A 20,808-nucleotide genomic window follows, 5' to 3' on the forward strand; every position below is an offset into this window, starting at 1 on the left:
TCAGCATTGGCCAGCATCCCTATGGAACACTTTTGACACCTTGTAGAGTCCATGCCCCAATGAATTGAAGTTGGTATGAGGGCAAAAGGGGATCTATATTAGGAAAGTGTTCCTAATGTTTGGTTTACTCAGTGTAGGTTATTTATTATGGAAATGATGTACACTACTGATTAAAAGTTTGGGGTCACTTAGAAATGTCCTTGTTTTTGAAAGAAAAGCACATTTTTTGTACGTTAAAATAACATAAAATTGATCAGAAATACAGTGTAGACATTGTTAATGTTGTAATTGAATATTGTAGCTGGAAACGGCAGATTTTTTTTTTTATGGAATATCTACATAGGTGTATATAGGCCCATTATCAGCAACCATCACTCACTCCTGTGTTACAGTGGCACGTTGTGTCAGCTAATCCAAGTTTATGATTTTAAAAGGCAAGTTCATAATTAGAAAACCCTTTTACAATTGTTAGCACAGCAGGAAACTGTTGTACTGATTTAAAGAAGCAATAAAACTGTCCTCCTTTAGACTAGTTGAGTATCTAGAGCATCAGCATTTGTGGGTTTGATTATAGGCTCAAAATGGCCTGAAACAAAGACCTTTCTTCTAAAACTCATCAGTCTATTCTTGTTCTGAGAAATTAAGGCTATTCCATGCGAGAAATTGCCAAGAAACTGAAGATCTCGTACAACGCTGTGTACTACTTCCTTCACAGAACAGCACAAACTGGCCCTAACCAGAATAGAAAGAGGACCCGGTGGACAACTGAGCAAGATGACAAATACATTAGAGTGTCTAGTTTGAGAAACAGATGCCTCACAAGTCCTCAAATGACAGCTTCATTAAATAGTACCCGCAAAACACAAGTCTCAACCTCAACAGGGAAGTGGCGACTCCGGAATGCTGTTCTTCTATGCAGAGTTCCTCTGTCCAGTGTCAATGTTCTTTTGCCCGTCTTAATCTTTTATTTTTATTGGCCAGTCTGAGATATGGCTTTTTCTTTGCAACTCTGCCTAGATGGCCAGCATCCCGTAGTCATCTCTTCACTGTTGAGGTTGAGACTGGTGTTTTCAGCTGTGCTAACATAATTGCAAAAAGTTTTTCTAATGATCAATTAGCCTTTTAAAATGATAAACTTGGAACACAGGAGTGATGGTTGCTGATAATGGGCCTCTGTACGCCTATGTAGATATTCCATAAAAAAATTGCAGTTTTCAGCTACAACATTAACAATGTCTACACTGTATTTCTGATCAATTGTATGTTATTTTAATGGACAAAAAAATGGTCTTTCAAAAACAATGACATTTCTAAGTAACCTCAAACTTTTGAACGATAGTGTATATAAAAATGAACTGTTACTTCTTAGGCAAGTTTTTGTTCCGTGTCTAAAGATACACAGCCTGTTTTGCCAGAGTCTGGAGTAGTGGTCTAAGCTCCCGATTCCAGACCAAACATGGCAACAAGGTTTTCAGGGGTTTGAGGCCCATCTTGGTCAACTGTCTGTGCTGTACCTTCAGTACCCCTCTCGATGTCAGTCTCCCAATAATTACACGTTTCCTGTCTAAAACAATATCAAAATGATGGGGTAGTGACACAGCCTGTTTTCTCATTTAGGTGTTTTGCCTTTGCTGAGTTGGCGTGGTATCAACGTAAAGTGGCAGCCATGATCTTCGCCTCTCCTCCCACTGCTACATACGAAGAGGTGTGTCACATCCTAAATGGCACCCTATCCCCTATATACAGTGAGCTCCAAAAGTATTGGCACAGTGACAGTCATTGCTGAAAATGTGTCACTGTCAATGAGTGCAAACTTGAGCAGTATGAAAATTCTGTGCAACTTTCAGCGCGGGTTTACTGTGAACACTGAGGCTGTACCCACTTTAAGTTCGTTTTAACAGTAGCCAAGTAGGCTACTGTGGCTATATGATCATAATGTAGGCCGAGCAGTTGCCTACCATCAAAAACAATGGAGAAAAACACATCCCATAACATTTTGACATGGAAATAACTGTTTTATCATTCAGCCTACAGAAGCAGCCAATGTGTGGTGTTCAATGCCTACATCCTATCAGACTTCTGAAGAAGAAAAAAAACATGCATTAACCTGTTTATCCACTTGTCCTTCAGACGAGTTGACTGAAATGTTGTATTTGATGCAAGAAACCACTTTACAAAATAAAATTCTTTATTATTCTCATACCATTATTACAGAGAATCAAACATTTTGTTACGCTCTGCCTATTGGCTACTTAGTTTATTCAAGACGTCTCAAAATACAACACTTTAAGACATAGAAAAGCCCGACTCGCTTTTGAAAGATGGCTAGAAATGCACACCTTTTATGCTCTTGTTGGCAGCAACCACTCCCCCATTGTTGACTAGAACTGGGCTAATAACTCACTAACTAGCTAAGAATATGCAGTTCTCACTTTGATCTCAAAACAAGCGCATCTACACACGAAGAATGGCACAGATCCATATATGGCAATGGCTATTTACATATAGGCCTACTGCAGCTCTGATTGGTTATGCAGCAGGTCGTGCCTGTCAATGCAATATAATCCTACTCCATTGCGCTCTGCTTACAGTAAAATCTCTTGCATAGTTCGTTTTGCATAATAAATCCTGAATAGTTGTTTCGGTATATTATATTGAATGTGGCTAATATTGTGTTGATTCGATCACAATTGCCACAGTAGTGAAACGTTGAGAAAGTTGAGTGAAATTCAATCTCAAGCTTCTCTGTGCTGGCTCATATTTCTTCTGTGCGGCAGTCTGAGGTGAGCTGCGCAGTAGATGGAACATTGGACTGTTCCAATACCTTTGGAGCACACTGTATGCACTACTTTTGACCAGGACCTATGGGTACTAGTCAAAAATAAGTGCACTATATAGGTGATAGGTGGCAATTTGGGACAGATCCGTGATGTCATACTTATTTTTTACCCACAGTTCTTTGTATATGAACAGTACAAGATCATTGAAAAATGTAAGGCATCATGTTTGACTATCATTTTTGTTTCACCTCAGGCTTTGGCGTTCTTCCTGAAAGCTGAAGAAGGTTCGTTGTTCTAAATGCAACATTTTAACACAATACAATGTAAAGATAGACCACAGCCTGTCGTTTCCAATAGGAATAAATGAGTCATAGTAGGCAGAACAAGCAAGGAGGGGGGCAAAGCATGAGCTAGCGAGATCCTATTGGCACGTTCTAGCATGTATTTGCATATTTCCGTTAGGGAACGCCTACACTGACGTGCAATCACCCAATTTACCCTTGAACTCCTTCTAATCAATGCAATTTTTAAAACTTTGTCAAACGGTAAAATCTAACAATCTTATTCCACTCTGTTCGTAAGAGATTTTAGTTTTGGGAACAGAAAACTGTATTGAAATCAAATCTTTAATTGATGAGAAAATTAGCATAATGTCTGCAAAAATCTCTCTCGTTCCATCTTTTCCCACTGCCGGCCACTGGGCTTCCTCTCATCACCATATTTGGTAGTGAGTGGAAACGCCAACCGGATGCTTCACACTTATACATTCTATGAAATATCTGTCTCATTGTTCCGTCTGTGTTTCTAAAGCCAAATTTTATGCAATACAAGTCAACGTTTATCTCTCATTTGATCATCTTTCCATAGTGGACCCAAACTTCTACAGTAAGAATCTACTTATGCTGGGGAAGTCCTACATGTCATTGAAGGACCAGGGGAATGCTGTGCTCTGGCTGAGAAAGGCACGGGACTACCCCCCTCACACAGAGGAAGACAAGGAGGTAAAATGCAATACTGTGCGGTCCGGTTTCCTGGACACATATTTAACATGGTCCAGGAGATTCTCCATTGAAAGGGTGTTTTAGTCCAGGACTATGCTTAACCTGTGTCCAGAAACCGGCCCTATAACTGTTACCTGTATTTTAATTGGACATTTACGTGCTCGTCCGGAAGTGGGAATCTTACCAATAAAAAAGTTGCAAGTCTGACATTATATTCAAGTGCTTTTAAAGTCGGAAAATGATTCAACCAATAACATTTTAGCTAGATAGATAAGCTAAGTTTGCTAATAATCAAGTTAGCCAGAATTAATTTACATTGACAAGTTTGTAATAGCCAAACTGATTTGTTGTCATCTTTTGATTGAAAGATCAGTGGTGAAATGTCACAACATGTTCTGAGTTTCCCACAACAACTTTGAGGGTGTGAATTGAAATTTCCCAGTCGGAACTCAGAACTTCAGATAACTCCCACAGCACGTGAACGCACCATTATCACAGTATACTCTGATTGTATAGGAGATAATTTGTTTATTTCCTGTTCTTCATAGGTCCATAAAGAAGCCCTTGACCTTCTGAAGAAGCTCAGTGCGTAAGATGACCTAGTCACATGGAGGCAAGAGTGCACTGTGTTGATAATAGGTGTAATCTATGTCTATCTACTATATGCATATTTTTGTTCCTAACGCAAGAGTGTACATAGGCTATACTGTACGGCCTTAACAGGAAATGATACATGCTTTTCCACTAACCTGTGTATAGTGATTTACAGATTCTGTGATTTTACTTGAATTAAACGTTATTTTAATTTAATATGCGTATCAAGTCTGTTGTGATAGCTTGGGATTGTAACATTCAGGCAGGCATTTTATTGTCTTTGTAAATAGAAAGTTGAATGGGTGTCTGATTTTAAAATCCCAATATGCGGTCAATGAATGGGATTCAATGTGTTCCATGCAAATATTACAGTTTTTCCCAATTGTTTACATACTAAAATTGGAACTTGAAACGCAATCACCGAAACCTGAAACTCATGTACCAAATCCCTAAACCAAGTCTGCAAAATTGCAAGCACAATTCCTGCTTTACATTCAGTTTTCAATTCTACATCACACTTTTTGCAAAACACTACACACAGTTCTCTACATTAGGCACAACATTCAAAATAAAAATGTCTTTAGTCCCTTTGGAAAGCATCGCCAATCACAATGCCAAGCTCTATACACCAATTGGCAACACCCACTCCTCACAGATATAAACACTAGTTGCTGAATTGTTCACTTAGAAATCAGCTTTAGCACTATAAAAAGGCCACAGATGAGCTCTCCTGTTTTGGAGGAAAATGGAAGTCAGTGGGGAAGCAAGAGCTAGAGGTGAAGGAGTGAGAGGAGGATGAGGAAGGACAGTTGTCTCAGATGAGATCAGGGCCACATTGGTTGACCATGTGCTCAACTGTATTAGCCAGCGGCATACCACCCTGCATACCACTGCTGGCTTGCTTCTGAAGCTAAGCAGGGTTGGTCCTGGTCAGTCCTTGGATGGGAGACAAGATGCTGCTGGAAGTGGTGTTGAAGGGCCAGTAGGAGGCACTCTGGTCTAAAAAATATCCCAATACCTCAGGCCACTGACACTGCCCTGTGTAGGGTGCTGTCTTTTGGATGGGATGTTAAATGAGTGTCCTGACTCTCTGGGTCATTTAAGATCCCATGGCACTTATCGTAAGAGTAGGGGTGTTAACCCCAGTGACCTGGCTAAATTCCCAATCTGACCATCACGGTCACCTAATAATCCCCAGTTAACAATTGGCTCATTCATCCCCCTCCTCTCCCCTGTAACTATTCCCCAGGTCATTGCTGAGACTGTGTTCTCAGTCAACTTACCTGGTAAAATAATCAATAAAATAAATAACCGTGAATTGAGTATGAGGGAGGCTGGGCAGAGAGTTCAGGCCAACCTGAAGAGCAGTGCTATGAATATGTTCAAGTAAATAAACTCAGCAAAGAAAGAAACGTCCCTTTTTCAGGACACTGTCTTTCAAAGGTAATTCTAATAACTTCACAGATCTTCATTGTAAAGCGTTTAAACACCGTTTCCCATCCTTGTTCAATGCACCTGTGGAACGGTCGTTAAGACAATAACAGCTTACAGATGGTAGGCAACTAAGGTCACAGTTATGAACATTTAGGACACTAAAGAGGCCTAAGGACTCTGAAAAACACCAGAAGAAAGATGCCCAGGGTCCCCGCTCATCTGCGTGAACGTGCCTTAGGCATGCTTCAAGGAGGCATGAGGACTGCAGATGTGGCCCGGGCAATAGATTGCAATGTCTGTACTGTGAGACGCCTAAGACAGCCCTACAGGGAGACAGAACGGACAGCTGATCATCCTCGCAATGGCAGACCACGTGTAACAAACCCTGCACAGGATTGGTACATCCGCACATCACACCTGCCGGACAGGTACAGGATGGCAACAACTGCCTGAGTTACACCAGGATCACACAATCCCTCCATCAGTGCACAGGCTGTCTGCAATAGGCTGAGAGAGGCTGGACTGAGGGCTTGTAGGCCTGTTGTAAGGCAGGTCCTCACCAGACTTCACCGGCAACAACATCGGCTATGGGCAAACCCACAAACCCACCGTCGCTGGACCAGACAGGATTGGCAAAAAGTGCTCTTCACTGACAAGTTGCGGTTTTGTCTCACCAGGGGTGATGGTCAGATCCGCGCTTATCGTCGAAGGAATGAGCGTTACACTGAGGCCTGTACTCTGGAGCGGGATTGATTTGGAGGTGGAGGGTCCGTCATGGTCTGGGGGCGGTGTGTCACAGCATCGTCGGACTGAGCTTGTTGTCATTGCATGCAATCTCAATGCTGTGCATTACAGGGAAGACATCCTAATCCTTCATGCAGTACCCTTCCTGCAGGCTCATCCTGACATGACCCTCCAGCATGACAATGCCACCAGCCATACTGCTCGTTCTGTGCATGATTTCCTGCAAGACAAATGTTAGTGTTCTGCCATGGCCAGCGAAGAGCCCGGATCTCGATCCAACAGCGGAGGGTGAGGACTAGGGCCATTCCCCCCAGAAATGTCCGGGAACTTGCAGGTGCCTTAGTGGAAGAGTGGGGTAACATCTCACAGCAAGAACTGGCAAATCTGGTGCAGTCCATGAGGAGATGCATTGCAGTACTTAATGCAGCTGGTGGCCACACCAGACACTGACTATTACTTTTGACCCCCCTCCCCTCCCCTTTGTTCAGGGACACATTCCATTTATGTTAGTCACATGTCTGTGGAACTTGTTCAGTTTATGTCTAAGCTGTTGATATGTTCATACAAATATTTACATGTGAAGTTTGCTGAAAATAAACACAGTTGAAAGTGAGTGGACATAACTTTTTTTGCTGAGGCAATGGAGGACGCATATGGTGAAGTCGATGTGGGGGCTTTCTTCGGCTGGATCCGTCACTCCAGAAGATTCTTTCCCAGCTGTTTAGCCAGGGAGAATATCGCTAGTGATCTAGATGAGGTGCTGTGGCCAGACCAAACTGGAGGCAGACTCTTTTTTTCTTACATTTTGCAAGTGTTTTTGTCTTTCAAGTTTGAAAGAATGAACCACTCATTTATTTTTGTACAGAAAACCCTTTCTGACTGAATGTTTTTCCGCTGTTGGGTATGGAAAGTGTTACAAACAAAACACAAGTGTTCAAAAATACTGCATTTTGGAAATAAGTGTGTCTCACTGTATTGCTTTTGTTTTATCTACATTTGAGTAACAATCTTTTTCAACCGGCTACAACACTGAAAAGGCATAAACATACTGATGGGCTATTCATAGTAGTGTTTTGTGTTGAGCACATCAGTATGTTGTTGGTTGGTAGACAGATCTTCAGTTGAAGTCGGAAGTTTACATACACTATAGCCAAATACATTTCAACTCAGTTTTTCAAAATCCCTGACATTTAATCCTACTAAAAATTCCATGTCTTAGGTCAGTCAGATCACCACTTTATTTTAAGAATGTGAAATGTCAAAATAGAGAAATTTGTTTCAGCTTTTATTTCTTTCATCACATTTGCAGTGTGTCAGAAGTTTACATACACTCAATTAGTATTTGTTAGCATTGCCTTTAAATTGTTTAACTTGGGTCAAACATTTTGGGTAGCCTTCCACAAGCTTCCCACAATAAGTTGGGTGAATTTTGGCCCATTCCTCCTGACAGAGCTGGTGTAACTGAGTCAGGTTTGTAGGCCTCCTTTCTCACACACGCTTTTTCAGTTCTGCCCACAAATTTTCTATAGGATTGAGGCAAGGGCTATGTGATGGCCACTCCAATACCTGGACTTTGTTGTCCTTAAGCCATTTTTCCATAACTTTGGAAGTATGCTTAGGGTCATTGTCCATTTGGAAGACCCATGCGACCAAGCTTTATCTTCCTGACTGGATGTCTTGAGATGTTTCTTCAATATATCCACATAATCTCCGACCTCATGATGCCATCTATTTTGTGAAGTGCACCAGTCCCTCCTGCAGCAAAGCACCCCCACAACATGATGGTGCCACCCCCATGCTTCACGTCTGTGATGGTGTTCTTCGGCTTGCAAGACGCCCCCTTTTTCCCCCAAACATAATGGCTTTCAGGTTGTCAATATAGGACTCGTTTTACTGTGGATAAAGATACTTTTGTACCGGTTTCCGCCAGCATCTTCACAAGGACCTTTGCTTTTGTTCTGGAATTGATTTGCACTTTTCACACCAAAGTACGTTCATCTCTATGAGACAGAACGAATCTCCTTCCTGAGCGGTATGACGGCTGCGTGGTCCCATGGTGTTTATACTTGCGTACTATTGTTTGTACAGATGAACGTAGTACCGTCAGGCATTTGGAAATTGCTCCCAAGGATGAACCAGACTTGTGGTGTACAATTTTTTTTCCTGAGGTCTTGGCTGATTTCTTTTGATTTTACCATGATGTCAAGCAGAGGCACTGAGTTTGAAGGTAGGCCTTGAAATACATCCACAGGTATACCTCCAGTTGACTCAAATGTCAATTAGCCTATCAGAAGCTTCTAAAGCCATGACATTTTCTGGAATTTTCCAAGCTGTTTAAAAAGGCAGTCAATTTAGTGTATGTAGAATTGTGAGACAGTGAATGATAAGTGAAATATGTCAAAAAAAATTGTTGGAAAAAGTGTGTGTGTCAGGCACAAAGTAGATGTTAACTGTAGTTTTGGGAAGTCTGTTAGGACAAGAAATTTGTGGAGGTTGAAAAAAAAAAAAAAAAGTTTAATGACACTACCCTAAGTGTACGTAAACTTCCGACTTCAACTATTCAAATGACCTGTCATTGATTTTTTTTTTTGCAATAACAGTTTTGAATGCAATGTTTGCTTTTGCTAGAGATTTGTAGAGTTTTGCATTTTGTGTTTTAGGGAAAATAGCCTCAAGAGTCAGCAAACGTGTAAACAATTGTGGAAAACTAACAGTCAGTTGTGGTCAATTCATTGTTGAAATGGTATTCAGTCCCAACCATGGCCTTAAATCTATGCAGTTTCACTCACAATAATTTGAATGAACTCAAACCCAGTTGTAAAGATGGTCAGATATATTTATTAAATATGGTTCTTTCCACAGGCAAGACCCAACCAAAAAAAAAAAAAAAACATGTTTTTTAAGAACAAAAATAGGTGACAGGTTTGAATCCTGAGCAGAAGGCCTCAGACACCCCCACGTCTCTCAAAACAGAAAAGCATGAGGGGTATGGGTTTATTTCTTTGTCTCATAAATCTTCTAGTCATTCATTGACAAGGGTTAAAGCAGAGGGGGGGGGGGGGGGGGGGGGGGGGGCGCGCTCTGTACAGTGTAGTATTAGGTGTTTTACAGTGTGCATCTACGTCGATATGTTACAATTCATCTCTGATATGAGTGAGGCGTCACAGAGCCCGTCTGTCGATGTTGGTGAGGCTCTGAAGAATAATTAAGTACATTACTTTTTTACATTGTTCATTTACAATTGATTTCTTCGATTGGTTCAAAAGGAAGCATGTCATTAGGTGGCGGGTTGATTTCCGTCTGTCATTCAGACAAGGGTAGTTTACACAAATGCTCCTTTTCCTCTGCCATCCCTCCTCCTCTCACCAATAGGAAGTGAATAGATGTTATAGACACATGACATAGGTTCATGGTGAAGTTCTAACTAATCTAAATGATGGTTTGCAGTGGTCAGGACAGATTTCAACGCAGACTGCTTTGTCACAGCTGATGGGCTAGGGCTTGTCCCTCCCTCACCAGACAATCAAAACAAAAGAAGCACCAGAGGTGTTGGTAGAGATTTCACATTTCAAGAGAGAAAAATGTAAACAAAAAAATAAACATCTGCAAAATAAGAAAAGGACAGCCTAAAAGCATCAAGGTTGGCATGGCAGGTAATGTGTTGCTGACATACTAATAGAACTTGGACTGGCATGGTGTGGGGTTTGCCATCAATGGAAGAACTTGCACTGGGGTGGGGTTTAGGGGGTTTGCACTGCAGAAGGTTATTGCAGGTTATTCTATTTGACCGTCAAATGGCACAATACCACACTATAGCTCAAGGGAGCTGGAACACCTATGCATCCTTGCACAGAGATGATGCATATGACCTTGTAGGGTTTCAAGGTGGGATATCCACTGCGTAACACTAACAATCATTGTCCCTTCAGTAGGCTGCTCAGTTACTTAGCTACTAAGTCTATGAGTAAGAAAAAAGTCCATGGCAAGGAAACATTGTGATTTTACAGCATTTTTGGACATCTTTTGCTGAATACATGAGCATTCATTTAGTGGGTAGCAACTAGCATGAGGAAGCACTTCTGGTACTGACATTTCTGGTGTATGCATGTGACATACAGATCAACATTCTTAGCAGGGAAAGTCAAGTAACTAATCAATTTACTATCCCAGAAAGGGAGTTCGTGCACCACACACACTTGCAAAAAAATGAAATAAAAAATGGCCACAGGAGATCGATACATCCATAACTAAATGTCTTATTTTCATTTCGTGTTTATTTCTCTCCATTAGTAGCAACTGCTTTGCTTCGGGTGAACATACAGCATTTGAGACAAAGGCTATATAATCTCTCTCTCAAAAAAGAAAAAAATAACATGACTTAATAAATTAAAATAGGCAGGTAAATGATATGAGTAGCAAGGTGCAGTGCCATGGCAAAGCAAAGTTTTAAGTGCCAGTGATAAACCTGCCACTGCAGCAGAGACCTAGAAGCCCCCAACCCCAAACCACTGCCACCAGTCAACACCACTCAGTCACAACATGTCTCTCAGAGCTGGTGTACACAAACTGACAGTAACAAACACCCATCGGGGTCCTAGAATTCAAAAGTATAGGATCTCTACGCAAGTACCATTCTATCAGGCAACTACTACCAAAAAAAAAGGGGGTCCCATTAACTCATTCATAAAATGGAACCACTTATTTGATCCATGTCCTCTTCTGAAGCAACAAACCTGTGTAGGCTACACACAACCACGGAGTAAAAACTGATGACCGTCCTCTCCTTGAGTCATGTTTTCACAAATCTCGACAGTAAAGGCTGTTGGTTCTCGAGCCCAGAAAAAAAGTAAGCGCTTCCTTTTAGTCGACAGCGCCAAGTTTACACATAATCCAAGGTACAACAAGACTGGATAATCTCACGTGAAGGTACCATCCACTCATCCAGACTTTAAAGGCCCAGTGCAGTCAAAAATGTGATTCTTGTTTTTATGAATATACATCTCCACACTAGGAGGTTGGAATAATATTGTGAAAATTATAATGCCTTTTTAGTGTAAGAGCTGTTTGAAAAGAACGGCCTGAAGTTTCTGCCCGTTTCGGTATTCCATGGTGACACGGTCACCCACCCATGGTCACCCTGCTGTAAATGGGTTAATAGACCACTAAGTTCCAAACCCCTCTGCCAATAACAGCTATTTACAGTTTTCCCCACCCATCTCGAACCACGCCTAGATAGTCCTAGTGAAATTCTTCCTTGCGAAATTGCTCTTTGCTAAGAAGCTATTAGTTTTGTTTTAAATTTAAAATGATTAAAACAATATCACAGTAAGGTACTTAAATTGTTACCCAGAAATGATTTGATATAGAGATAAAAACAGCTGCATTGGACCTTTAATCTCCATACTCTTATCTTGGTGCAGAGTTGGAGGGGACTCGAGTCAGGGCTCCTGAATACTGGTTTTTATTCAACGACAATACTGACAGGCTGATGGGTAGCTGGCTTAAGTTGATAGGAGTGGATGTGCAGTTGGGGTTGGAGGCAGTCTTCCTCTTTTCTGGAGGCAGCCATGCAAGCGCAGCACAATCACAACTACAGGTCCAAAAAAAAACAGGCACCGGACCAAACACTACAATCACCCTTAAAAGCTCTATAAAACTAGAGCCATAAGTTATGGTTCAACTATAAAATCCTCTCCACGTTTTCAGTCTCCTTTTAAAAACCAGCCAAAATGGGGAGAAAAATAATAATAATCATACATAGATTTTTCAGTTTTTAAAAGCAGAGGAAAAGCTGAAATTCTTGCATATTTTATGGGGTATATATAAGGGGGATTGCTAAAATGAGGTTGTGAATCAAGATTTGGTTTTTAAAATGACAAAATAGCTTATGTACATTGGTAGTTGTGTGCAATGTTTCATTTGTTGTTTTACATGGCTGGATACACTGTGGTAGAGAGCGAGACATCTTTCTCTACTCTTGGCCAAATCCTTCTGTTTCCTCGATAGCAAAGAGCAGCTTCTCCTTCAGCTGTTCAAAGCTTTTGTACGGGGGCAAGTCCAGCCTGTTAAAGCTAAAGAAAATAAGCAAAAATCCAGTAATTGAGTTTGAAAGCAAAACCAGAAACAGTCATTGTATTCAAGTATGACATGATTTACACCCAACACATTACTATTTGACATTGAAACATCATTCATTGATTTGATTTACAAGCAGGATGTTGCCGTGGATCTGGACCACTCACCAAGTGTGACTCCGAGGGAGCCAAGTGTCTTTTCCGACCTTCTCAATGCAGAACTTCTGGGGACCGTTACTACCTACAGAGACAGATGGTGAACAAAATAAATCACTGCAAATACTTGAACTAAATAGCCCTTTCCCCCAGTACTACCTACGTTCTCCACAGAAGAGGGTAATTAAGTCTAGGACAAGCAAGCCTACTCCGAGCCAGAACAGCACATAGATAAATCCTGACTAATTGTTCAACCCCATATCGGTGGACATGAAGGTTAGTCGTGGGTGTGTCACTAACCCATGAGCTCAGCGAAGCCCCCTAGAGGCAGTCTGCAGGTCCCCGTAACAAATTGCATGAGTCTCAGACGCACCTCGTTGTCCACCTCCTTCACCAGCTGTACACACACACACACACACACACAGACAGACGATTAACACTGCGACAACATACAACATAACACATCCTTACCAACATACCTGTACAGAAACATATGGGAATTCAGGGCAGGTAGTGTCCAAATCACTAAGATCTTAAAATGCTCCACACACACAGTCGTGAAGAAGGCGTGACAGCACCTTTTCCCCTTCAGCAGGTTGGAAAAGTTTGGCAAAAGGTCCTACAGCTGCACCATTGAGAGCATCTTGACTGGTTGCGTTACTGCTTGGTATGGAAACAGCACCACCCTTGATTGCATGGCACTACAGAGGGTGGTGCGGACAGCCCAGTACATCACTGGGGCCGAGCTCCCTGCCATTCAGGACCTCTATATCAGGCGGTGTGAAAGGAAGGCCCAAGCCAGACTGTTCGCTCTGCTTCTGCACAGCAAGTGGTACCGGTGCATCAAGTCTGACACCAACAGGCTCCTGAACAGCTTCTATCCCCAAGCTATAAGTCTGCTAAATAGCTAACAAAATGGCTACACAGATTATGAGAGTTGACGATTGTATTTTATTTTTAGACTGTAAACACACCCACAGGGCCCGACACAATGACACTCCAGCACACACACACAATCCATAATTTGCTTAAAAACACACATTTATACTGACTGTACACAATCATATATGCTGCTGCTACTCTGTTTATCATATATCCTGATGCCTGATCACCTTACCTCAATACACATCTACCTCTGGCACTCCAGTATCCCTGCTCATTGTAAATAGTATGCTTGCCTACTTTCTCATGTTGTTATTTTTATTAATCTTGTGTTTTTGTATTACCTTGTTATTTTCTTGCATGACATTGTTATTGATTACTGCATTGTTGGGTTTAGAGCTTGCAAGAAAGGCATTTCACTGAAAGGAAAGGCCGTTGCGGAGATTGAACCCATGACCTTGGGAGATTGGATGTACCTACCTGCCAGAACCAGATGATCTGCTTACTGTTCCTGGTGTAGTGGCGATACACAGTGTTTCTCTGCCAATCCTGTAGGTCCACCTCCTGCATGCCACACAGCATCACCTCAAGCTCCTTCTCATCAAAGTACTGGAGCCACTGCAGAGGCACCACTTCGTTGAAGCCGTCCAGAAAAGCTTTGGTCTGGCCCTCCACGCCGCGGGAGAACCGCCACTCTGCCATCAATCTGTAGGAAACATGATGTAGTGACAGTTAGGGTCTCATCCTTATAATCATAAGCAGCCTCAGGTTTGAGCAATGTAAGGAATGCAAAGATGACAAATATTTAGCTAGTTAATATCAGGCCAGTTTAGGACACAGGTTTAGCACAGTCCTGGATTCAAAAGCTTGTTCAATGGAGAATATCTATTGCAAGTACCTTGAAGCAAAAAAATCCATTATAACAGCAGTAAGATTAGCAAAATGAGGATGTACGTCACTAAGCGGCAGCACTATTATCACCATGTCAACATCATACTAAAATACATGGGCACAATTGCTCATCGCATATCATTGGATGCCTCTGCGTCGCCGTGAACAAGCTGCTCTGTGATCGGTCCGTCACTTCCTTACCCGATGTACTCCTCTTTGTTCTCCTCCGTCACCAGGAGGTCGCTGCCGTCAGGCTTCAGGTCATGTGACGTGAGCTTCCCCAGGATCTCCATGTCCACAGAGAAGTACATCTCTAGGCTACACTCCTCGATGTTGTTATCCCTGTCATGAAGGACAAGCACCATTATATATAGCACATCTCTAGACCACACTGCAGGAAGTAATTATCCCTGAAGTGAAGGACCACAGACTCAAGGCTCTCAGGTCCAATGTTAAAAGAGAAATAAATCTCTAGCCCCACACTTGTCTATATTGTTATCCCTGGAGATGAGAGCACCACAGTGTACGCTGGCTAGCGCAGGACCAATGTTGATTTCCTCGATGTTGTTATCCTTGGAGAGACAGGGAGAACGTTATGGACGAACAATGTAGTAAGCAGGCGTAAAATAAAACGCCTGACCTGGGCCCCCACATCCGGTTTTCAGGGAAAAATACTATCTAGGTGATGCTGTATCCCTGAAAACTGGATGTTTTACGGTTTCTTCTGACCCGCTAAGGGTGGCTGAGGAATAAACTAAGTACATCTCTAGACCACACGGTTGTTACCCCTACATAGGAGAAAATTGCTTAGGGGTTTGGTAGTCAATGATTAAAATGGGTAATTACCTTCCTCATATTGAATTGCACCCCCTTTTGCCCTCAGAACAGCCTCAATTCGTCAGGGCATGGACTACAAGGTGTCGAAAGCTTTCCACACGGATGCTGACCCATGTTGACTCCAATGCTTCCAACAGTTATGTCAAGTTGGCTGGCTGTGCTATGGATGATGGACCATTCTTGACACACAAAGGAAACTGTTGCGCATGAAAAACCCACCGGTGTTGCAGTTCTTGACACACTTGAACCGGTGCGCCTGGCACCTACTACCATACCCCGTTCAAAGGCACTTAAATATTTTGTCTGGTCTGTTCACCCCCTGAAGGGGGCACATACACAACCCATGCCTCGGCTTAAAAATTATTCTTTAACCCGTCTCCTCCCCTTCATCTACACCGATTGAAATGGATTTAACAAGTGGGATCATAGCTTTCACCTGGATTCACCTGTTCAGTCCATGTCACGGACAGAGCAGAGTTATGTTTTGTACACTCAGTGTACAGTGCATTCAGAAAGTATTCCGAACGTGACCATTTCCACATTTTGTTACGCTCCAGCCTTATTCTAAAATGTATTAAATAAAATTAAAATCTCAGCATTCTACACGCAATGCCCCATAATGACAAAGTGAAACCAGGTTTAAAAAATAAAAACTGAAATGCCTTATTTGCATAAGTATTCAGACCCTTTGCCATGAGACTTATCATCCTTAAGATGTTTCTACAACTTGATTGGAATCCACCTGTGGTACATTCAATTGATTGGACATGATTTGGAAAGGCACACACCTGTCTATATAAGGTCCCACAGTTGACAGTGCATGTCATAGCAAAAACCAAGCCATGAGGTTGAAAGAGGCACATATCTGGGGAAGGTTATTAAAACATTACTGCAGCATTTAAATACCCAAGAACAGTGGCCTCCATCATTCTTAAATGGAAGAAGTTTGGAATTACCAAAACTCATCCTAGAGCTGGCCGCCGGCCAAACTGAACATTCGGGTGAGAAGGGCCTTGGTCAGGGAGATGACCAAGAACCCGATGGTCACTGACAGTGCTCTAGAGTTCCTCTGTGGAGATGGGAGAACCTTCCAGAAGGACAACCATCTCTGCAGCACTCCACCAATCAGGCCTTTGTGGTAGTGGCCAGGCGGAAGCTACTCCTCAGTAAAAGGTACATGACAGCCCACTTGGAGTTTGCCAAAAGGCACCTAAAGACTCTCAGAACATGAGAAACAAGATTCTTTGGTCTTTTGAAATCAAGATTGAAGTCTTTGGCCTGAATGCCAAGCGTCATGTCTGGAGGAAACCTGGCACCATCCCTACGGTGAAGCATGGTGGTGGCAGCATCATGCAGTAGGGATGTAATCGCTGCCAAAGGTGCTTCAACAATGTACTGTATAAAGGGTCTGAATAATTATGTAAATGTGATATTTTAGTTTTTGCTTTGTGAGTAGATTGATGGGGGGGGGGATTGTATCAATTTTAGAATAAGGCTGTAACGTAACAAAATGTGGAAAAAGTCAAGGGGTCTGAATACTTTACGAATGCACTGTATATGCCAGTAAGCAGATGCTTTTATCCGTGTGCGAATGGAACCCACAACCTTGTGGTTCCTGGCCAGGACGGGTGACGAGAGCGGTAGGTCTGCCTACCTGATCCAGATTAGAGAGTTGTAGAACTCAGGGTCGATGGACTCCAGGTCTTTGATGATGAGCTTCTTGTTCAACATGCGTTTATAGAACGGCAGAGAGAAGCCTGTGTCGATGAACTTCCCGTGGAAGAGGGCCTGTGGACAGGAGAGAGAGACCAGGAATGTTCACATGATTCTGCTGAAGGAGTGTTTGTGTATGCAAGACTATGTACATGATCTCAGTGTGTGTGAGTGTGTGTGTGTTGTACCATGGCTATGAATCGTCCTATAAAGCAGAAGTAGGAGAGGTGGTCAGGGTTGATGGTGGAGGCTGGGTTTATCTGCAGACAGTAGTTACTCTTGCCAGCGTACTCAAAGAGGCAGTACATGGGGTTGAGCACCTCGTGGGATAACAGGAAGAACCACTCTCTGTGGGAACAACGCGAGAGAGTCAGAAGTGAAGACTGGCAATGGAAGAAAAAAAAAAGATTTGGGACAAATAATTTTACTGTGCATGTTTCTTTCAAAAAGTCTAGAATAATCTTACTGACAGGCATATGGTTACAGAAATGGCCTAAAAGACTAAAGGGTGATTATCATTGTGTGCAACTGCGATGTGAGTGGTTGTGACAGACCTGGCTAGGCCACCGTAGTCCAGTCCCTCTTCTCCTCTGAAGATGACGTACAGTCTCCTCCTCAAGTCGTAAGGCTTCAGGGCCATAATCTGGAAACACAAATACTAGCATTGGCCTACAGAGAACCGGCCACTGTAAAAACATTTTACCCAGAGTGAAATGTGGTTTGCAGGCAGGGGTAACATAGTCCATAATATTAAAACACAATCATCCTCCTGCAACTTATCACATATAATAATACAATTCTTACTTTGAGTTGCACAAATGATAGTCAGTGAGGAACAATGTGACATGCCAAAAGGAACTGTACGTGTGTTTGTGTGTTGCTGTCTGTGTGTCTCCTGTATATTATGTTCTTACAACCGGTTCCACACAGACGAAGACCAACTCTTACTTGTTGGAAAGAGTCTTCGAACAACGTCTGCCTAGACACGGTGATCTTAACATGGCTGGGGAGTGCGTTGGACTGGAGAAAGAAAGAAAAGGTGGCTGTGAAATCAAAACGTGACTGGAATGTGCAAAACAACCATCCCTTCATCCAAACTAAAACAATCCAAACAGAAGAACATAGGGAGCATAATAATACCTGACAGAGGTAGCGGAAGTGTGCTAGTTTCCACCTGAAGCTGCGCTCGTACGCTATCTGTGGGCCTTTGGTGCTGAGGAGGGAGTGGCAGAGGTCAGAGGTCAGGGACACAGTAACAGGATATAACTAATCATCGTCATGTGGCCAGAAGAATTGTTTGATGAAGCCATAATGAACTGGAAAAAATATCCAAAAAGATCTGAGATGGTGGTTTTCTTGAATATGTAAATTAAACAATAACAAGCAGAGAGGTTTGCTGCTCATTGCATCACAAGACACCGTAACTAATGACTGTTTTATGAGAAGCTGCTCTTAAACAGGCCCAGTCTGTCATAAGTACAGCTCCCCCCCCCAAAAAATCAAGAGTTCAGTCCACTACTTACACAGAGGACTTCCCTGTGCGCGGATCACTGAAGGTGGTGGTCCGAGTGTTGTGATCTACGAAGTAGCGGACGCCCTCCCGTGTGTACCGGATCTCCCAACCCTGAGGAAGAGGGTCCTCATTCTGGAGCCTGGAGAGAGGGGGGTGAGAGAAAGAGCGAGAATATTAAAGGGGAGAGAGAGAGACACTCTACTAAATTCTGTTTTTGTTAGATACTATCAGATCAATATGGCAGGACATGGCGTTGCCACAGAGCTAGCTGTGCTCACCCTTGTGTGCGGGGATCTTCCCACTGTGTTGTCTTGGTGCTGTGGTTGACAAAGTACACCCGGTCGTTGGAGTCCACACGTCGCTCTGGAGGGGGGGGGGGGGGCAGAACGGGTTTAGCTCACACATCAACATGCAAGTAGAGAGAGAAAGTGAGCTGGTAGTCCCATCCACCAAACTACCAGGTGTGGAAACGGAAAGAGAATCTGGGGGTATGCTAATTTGGTACAGAGCAGACCTAACCCACTATTAAATTCGTCAAAACATTAACATTTTACATCTGGCAAATTAAATAAGGAAATGATCTCAGCACACGGGGGGACAAACGCCTACCTGGAGGTGACAGCATTCCCACCCACATATGCCCCCTAGACGCAACATAACCAACTAAACGTGTCATAACTCCTGCAGCTCTGTTGGACGCTGGGAATGTACGTAGTCAATGGTAGGCGTCGAGGGGACTCCTATGGTAGGTACACATATAGCTCATCTCTTGGCAGTAGTATTGTAGACTACTTTATCACTGATCTCAACCCAGAGTCTCTCAGAGCCTTTGGCCTGGTTTGCTAACTACCTCTCTCAAAGAGTACAGTGTATAAAGTCAGAACATCTGCGGTCTCAGCCACTGCCCGTCGCCAAGGGTGTACCTCAAGGCTCGATCCTAGGCCCCACACGCTTCTCAATTTACATCAACATAGCTCAGGCAGTAGGAAGCTCTCGCATCCATTTATATGCGGATGATAGTCTCATACGCAACTGACCCCACCCCGGACTTTATGTTAAACGCTCTACAACAAACGCTTTCTTAGTGTCCAACAAGCTTTCTCTGCCCTTAACCTTGTTTTGAACTCCTCCAAAACAAAAGGTAATGTGGTTTGGCAAGAAGAACACCCCTCTCCCCACAGGTGTGTTTACTACCGCAGAGGGTTATACCTTGAGGTAGTCACCTCATACAAGTACTTGGGAATATGGCTAGACAGTACACTGTCCTTCTCTCAGTACATATCAAAGCTGCAGGCTAAAGTTAAAGCTAGACTTGGTTTCCTCTATTGTAATCGCTCCTCTTTCACACCAGCTGCCAAACTAACCCCGATTCAGATGACCATCTTACCCATGCTAGATTACGAAGACATAATTCATAGATCAGCAGGTAAGGATGCTCTTGAGCGGCTAGATGTTCTTTACCATTCGGCCATCTGATTTACCACCAGTGCTCCTTATAGGACACATCACTGCACTCTACACTCCTCTGTAAACTGGTCATCTCTGTATACCTGTCGCAAGACCCACTAGTTGTTGCTTATTTATTAACCCCCCCCCCCCCCCCCCCCCCCCCCCAAGCTATCTACTGCAGCACTCATCCTCCACATTCAACACCCGTTCTGCCAGTCACATTCTGTTAAAGGTCTCCAAAGCACACACATCCCTGGGCCGCTACTCGTTTCAGTTAGCTGCATCTAGCGACTGGAACGAGCTGCAATAAACACTCAAACTGGAGAGTTCAATCTCTTCATTCAAATCATGGACACTCTTACTGACAGTTGTGGCTGCTTTGCGTGATGCATTGTTGTCACTACCTTCTTGCTCTTTATGCTGTTGTCTGTGCCCAATAATGTTTGTACCATGTTTTGTGCTGCTACCATGTTGTCATGAGTTGCTGCCTTGCTATGTTGTCATCTTAGGTCTCTTTAAATCAAACTTTGATTTGTCACGTGCGCCAAATACAACAGGTGTAGAACTTAGTGAAATGCTTACTTACAAGCCCTTCCCTACTTACACGCCCTAACCAAGAGTGTTGTCTCGCTTGTCGTGATGTGTGTTTTGTCCTATATTCATTTGTAATCCCAGCCCCTGTCCCCGCAGGATGCCTTTTGGTAGGCCGTAATTTTAAACAAGAATTTGTTCTAAACTGA

The 20,808-nt window shown here is 42.9% G+C and overlaps 2 protein-coding genes across 2 annotated transcripts in view; one reads left to right on the forward strand and one right to left on the reverse strand.

The window, feature by feature from the left end:
• The window catches only part of LOC139420395 (regulator of microtubule dynamics 1), an 8,086-nt gene extending 3,495 nt beyond the window's left edge, over window positions 1–4,591 (forward strand). Inside the window, exons 7-10 of the mRNA XM_071170450.1 lie at window positions 1,618–1,705; window positions 3,034–3,064; window positions 3,648–3,781; window positions 4,330–4,591. Coding sequence (XP_071026551.1) covers window positions 1,618–1,705; window positions 3,034–3,064; window positions 3,648–3,781; window positions 4,330–4,374 — 298 coding nt within the window. The 3' untranslated portion in view covers window positions 4,375–4,591. The remainder of the gene's footprint in view (window positions 1–1,617; window positions 1,706–3,033; window positions 3,065–3,647; window positions 3,782–4,329) is intronic.
• A 4,773-nt stretch (window positions 4,592–9,364) lies between these two features.
• The window catches only part of LOC139420396 (NEDD4-like E3 ubiquitin-protein ligase WWP1), a 62,033-nt gene continuing 50,589 nt past the window's right edge, over window positions 9,365–20,808 (reverse strand). Inside the window, exons 12-23 of the mRNA XM_071170451.1 lie at window positions 18,898–18,982; window positions 18,630–18,758; window positions 18,247–18,319; window positions 18,055–18,126; window positions 17,661–17,749; window positions 17,295–17,454; window positions 17,048–17,181; window positions 14,758–14,898; window positions 14,146–14,371; window positions 13,084–13,180; window positions 12,796–12,868; window positions 9,365–12,624 (exon numbers count right to left, since the gene is read on the reverse strand). Of these exons, the coding sequence (XP_071026552.1) occupies window positions 12,525–12,624; window positions 12,796–12,868; window positions 13,084–13,180; window positions 14,146–14,371; window positions 14,758–14,898; window positions 17,048–17,181; window positions 17,295–17,454; window positions 17,661–17,749; window positions 18,055–18,126; window positions 18,247–18,319; window positions 18,630–18,758; window positions 18,898–18,982 (1,379 nt within the window). The 3' untranslated portion in view covers window positions 9,365–12,524. The remainder of the gene's footprint in view (window positions 12,625–12,795; window positions 12,869–13,083; window positions 13,181–14,145; window positions 14,372–14,757; window positions 14,899–17,047; window positions 17,182–17,294; window positions 17,455–17,660; window positions 17,750–18,054; window positions 18,127–18,246; window positions 18,320–18,629; window positions 18,759–18,897; window positions 18,983–20,808) is intronic.

Source organism: Oncorhynchus clarkii, chromosome 11, assembly GCF_045791955.1.
Source record: "Oncorhynchus clarkii lewisi isolate Uvic-CL-2024 chromosome 11, UVic_Ocla_1.0, whole genome shotgun sequence".
Taxonomy (NCBI): domain Eukaryota; kingdom Metazoa; phylum Chordata; class Actinopteri; order Salmoniformes; family Salmonidae; genus Oncorhynchus; species Oncorhynchus clarkii.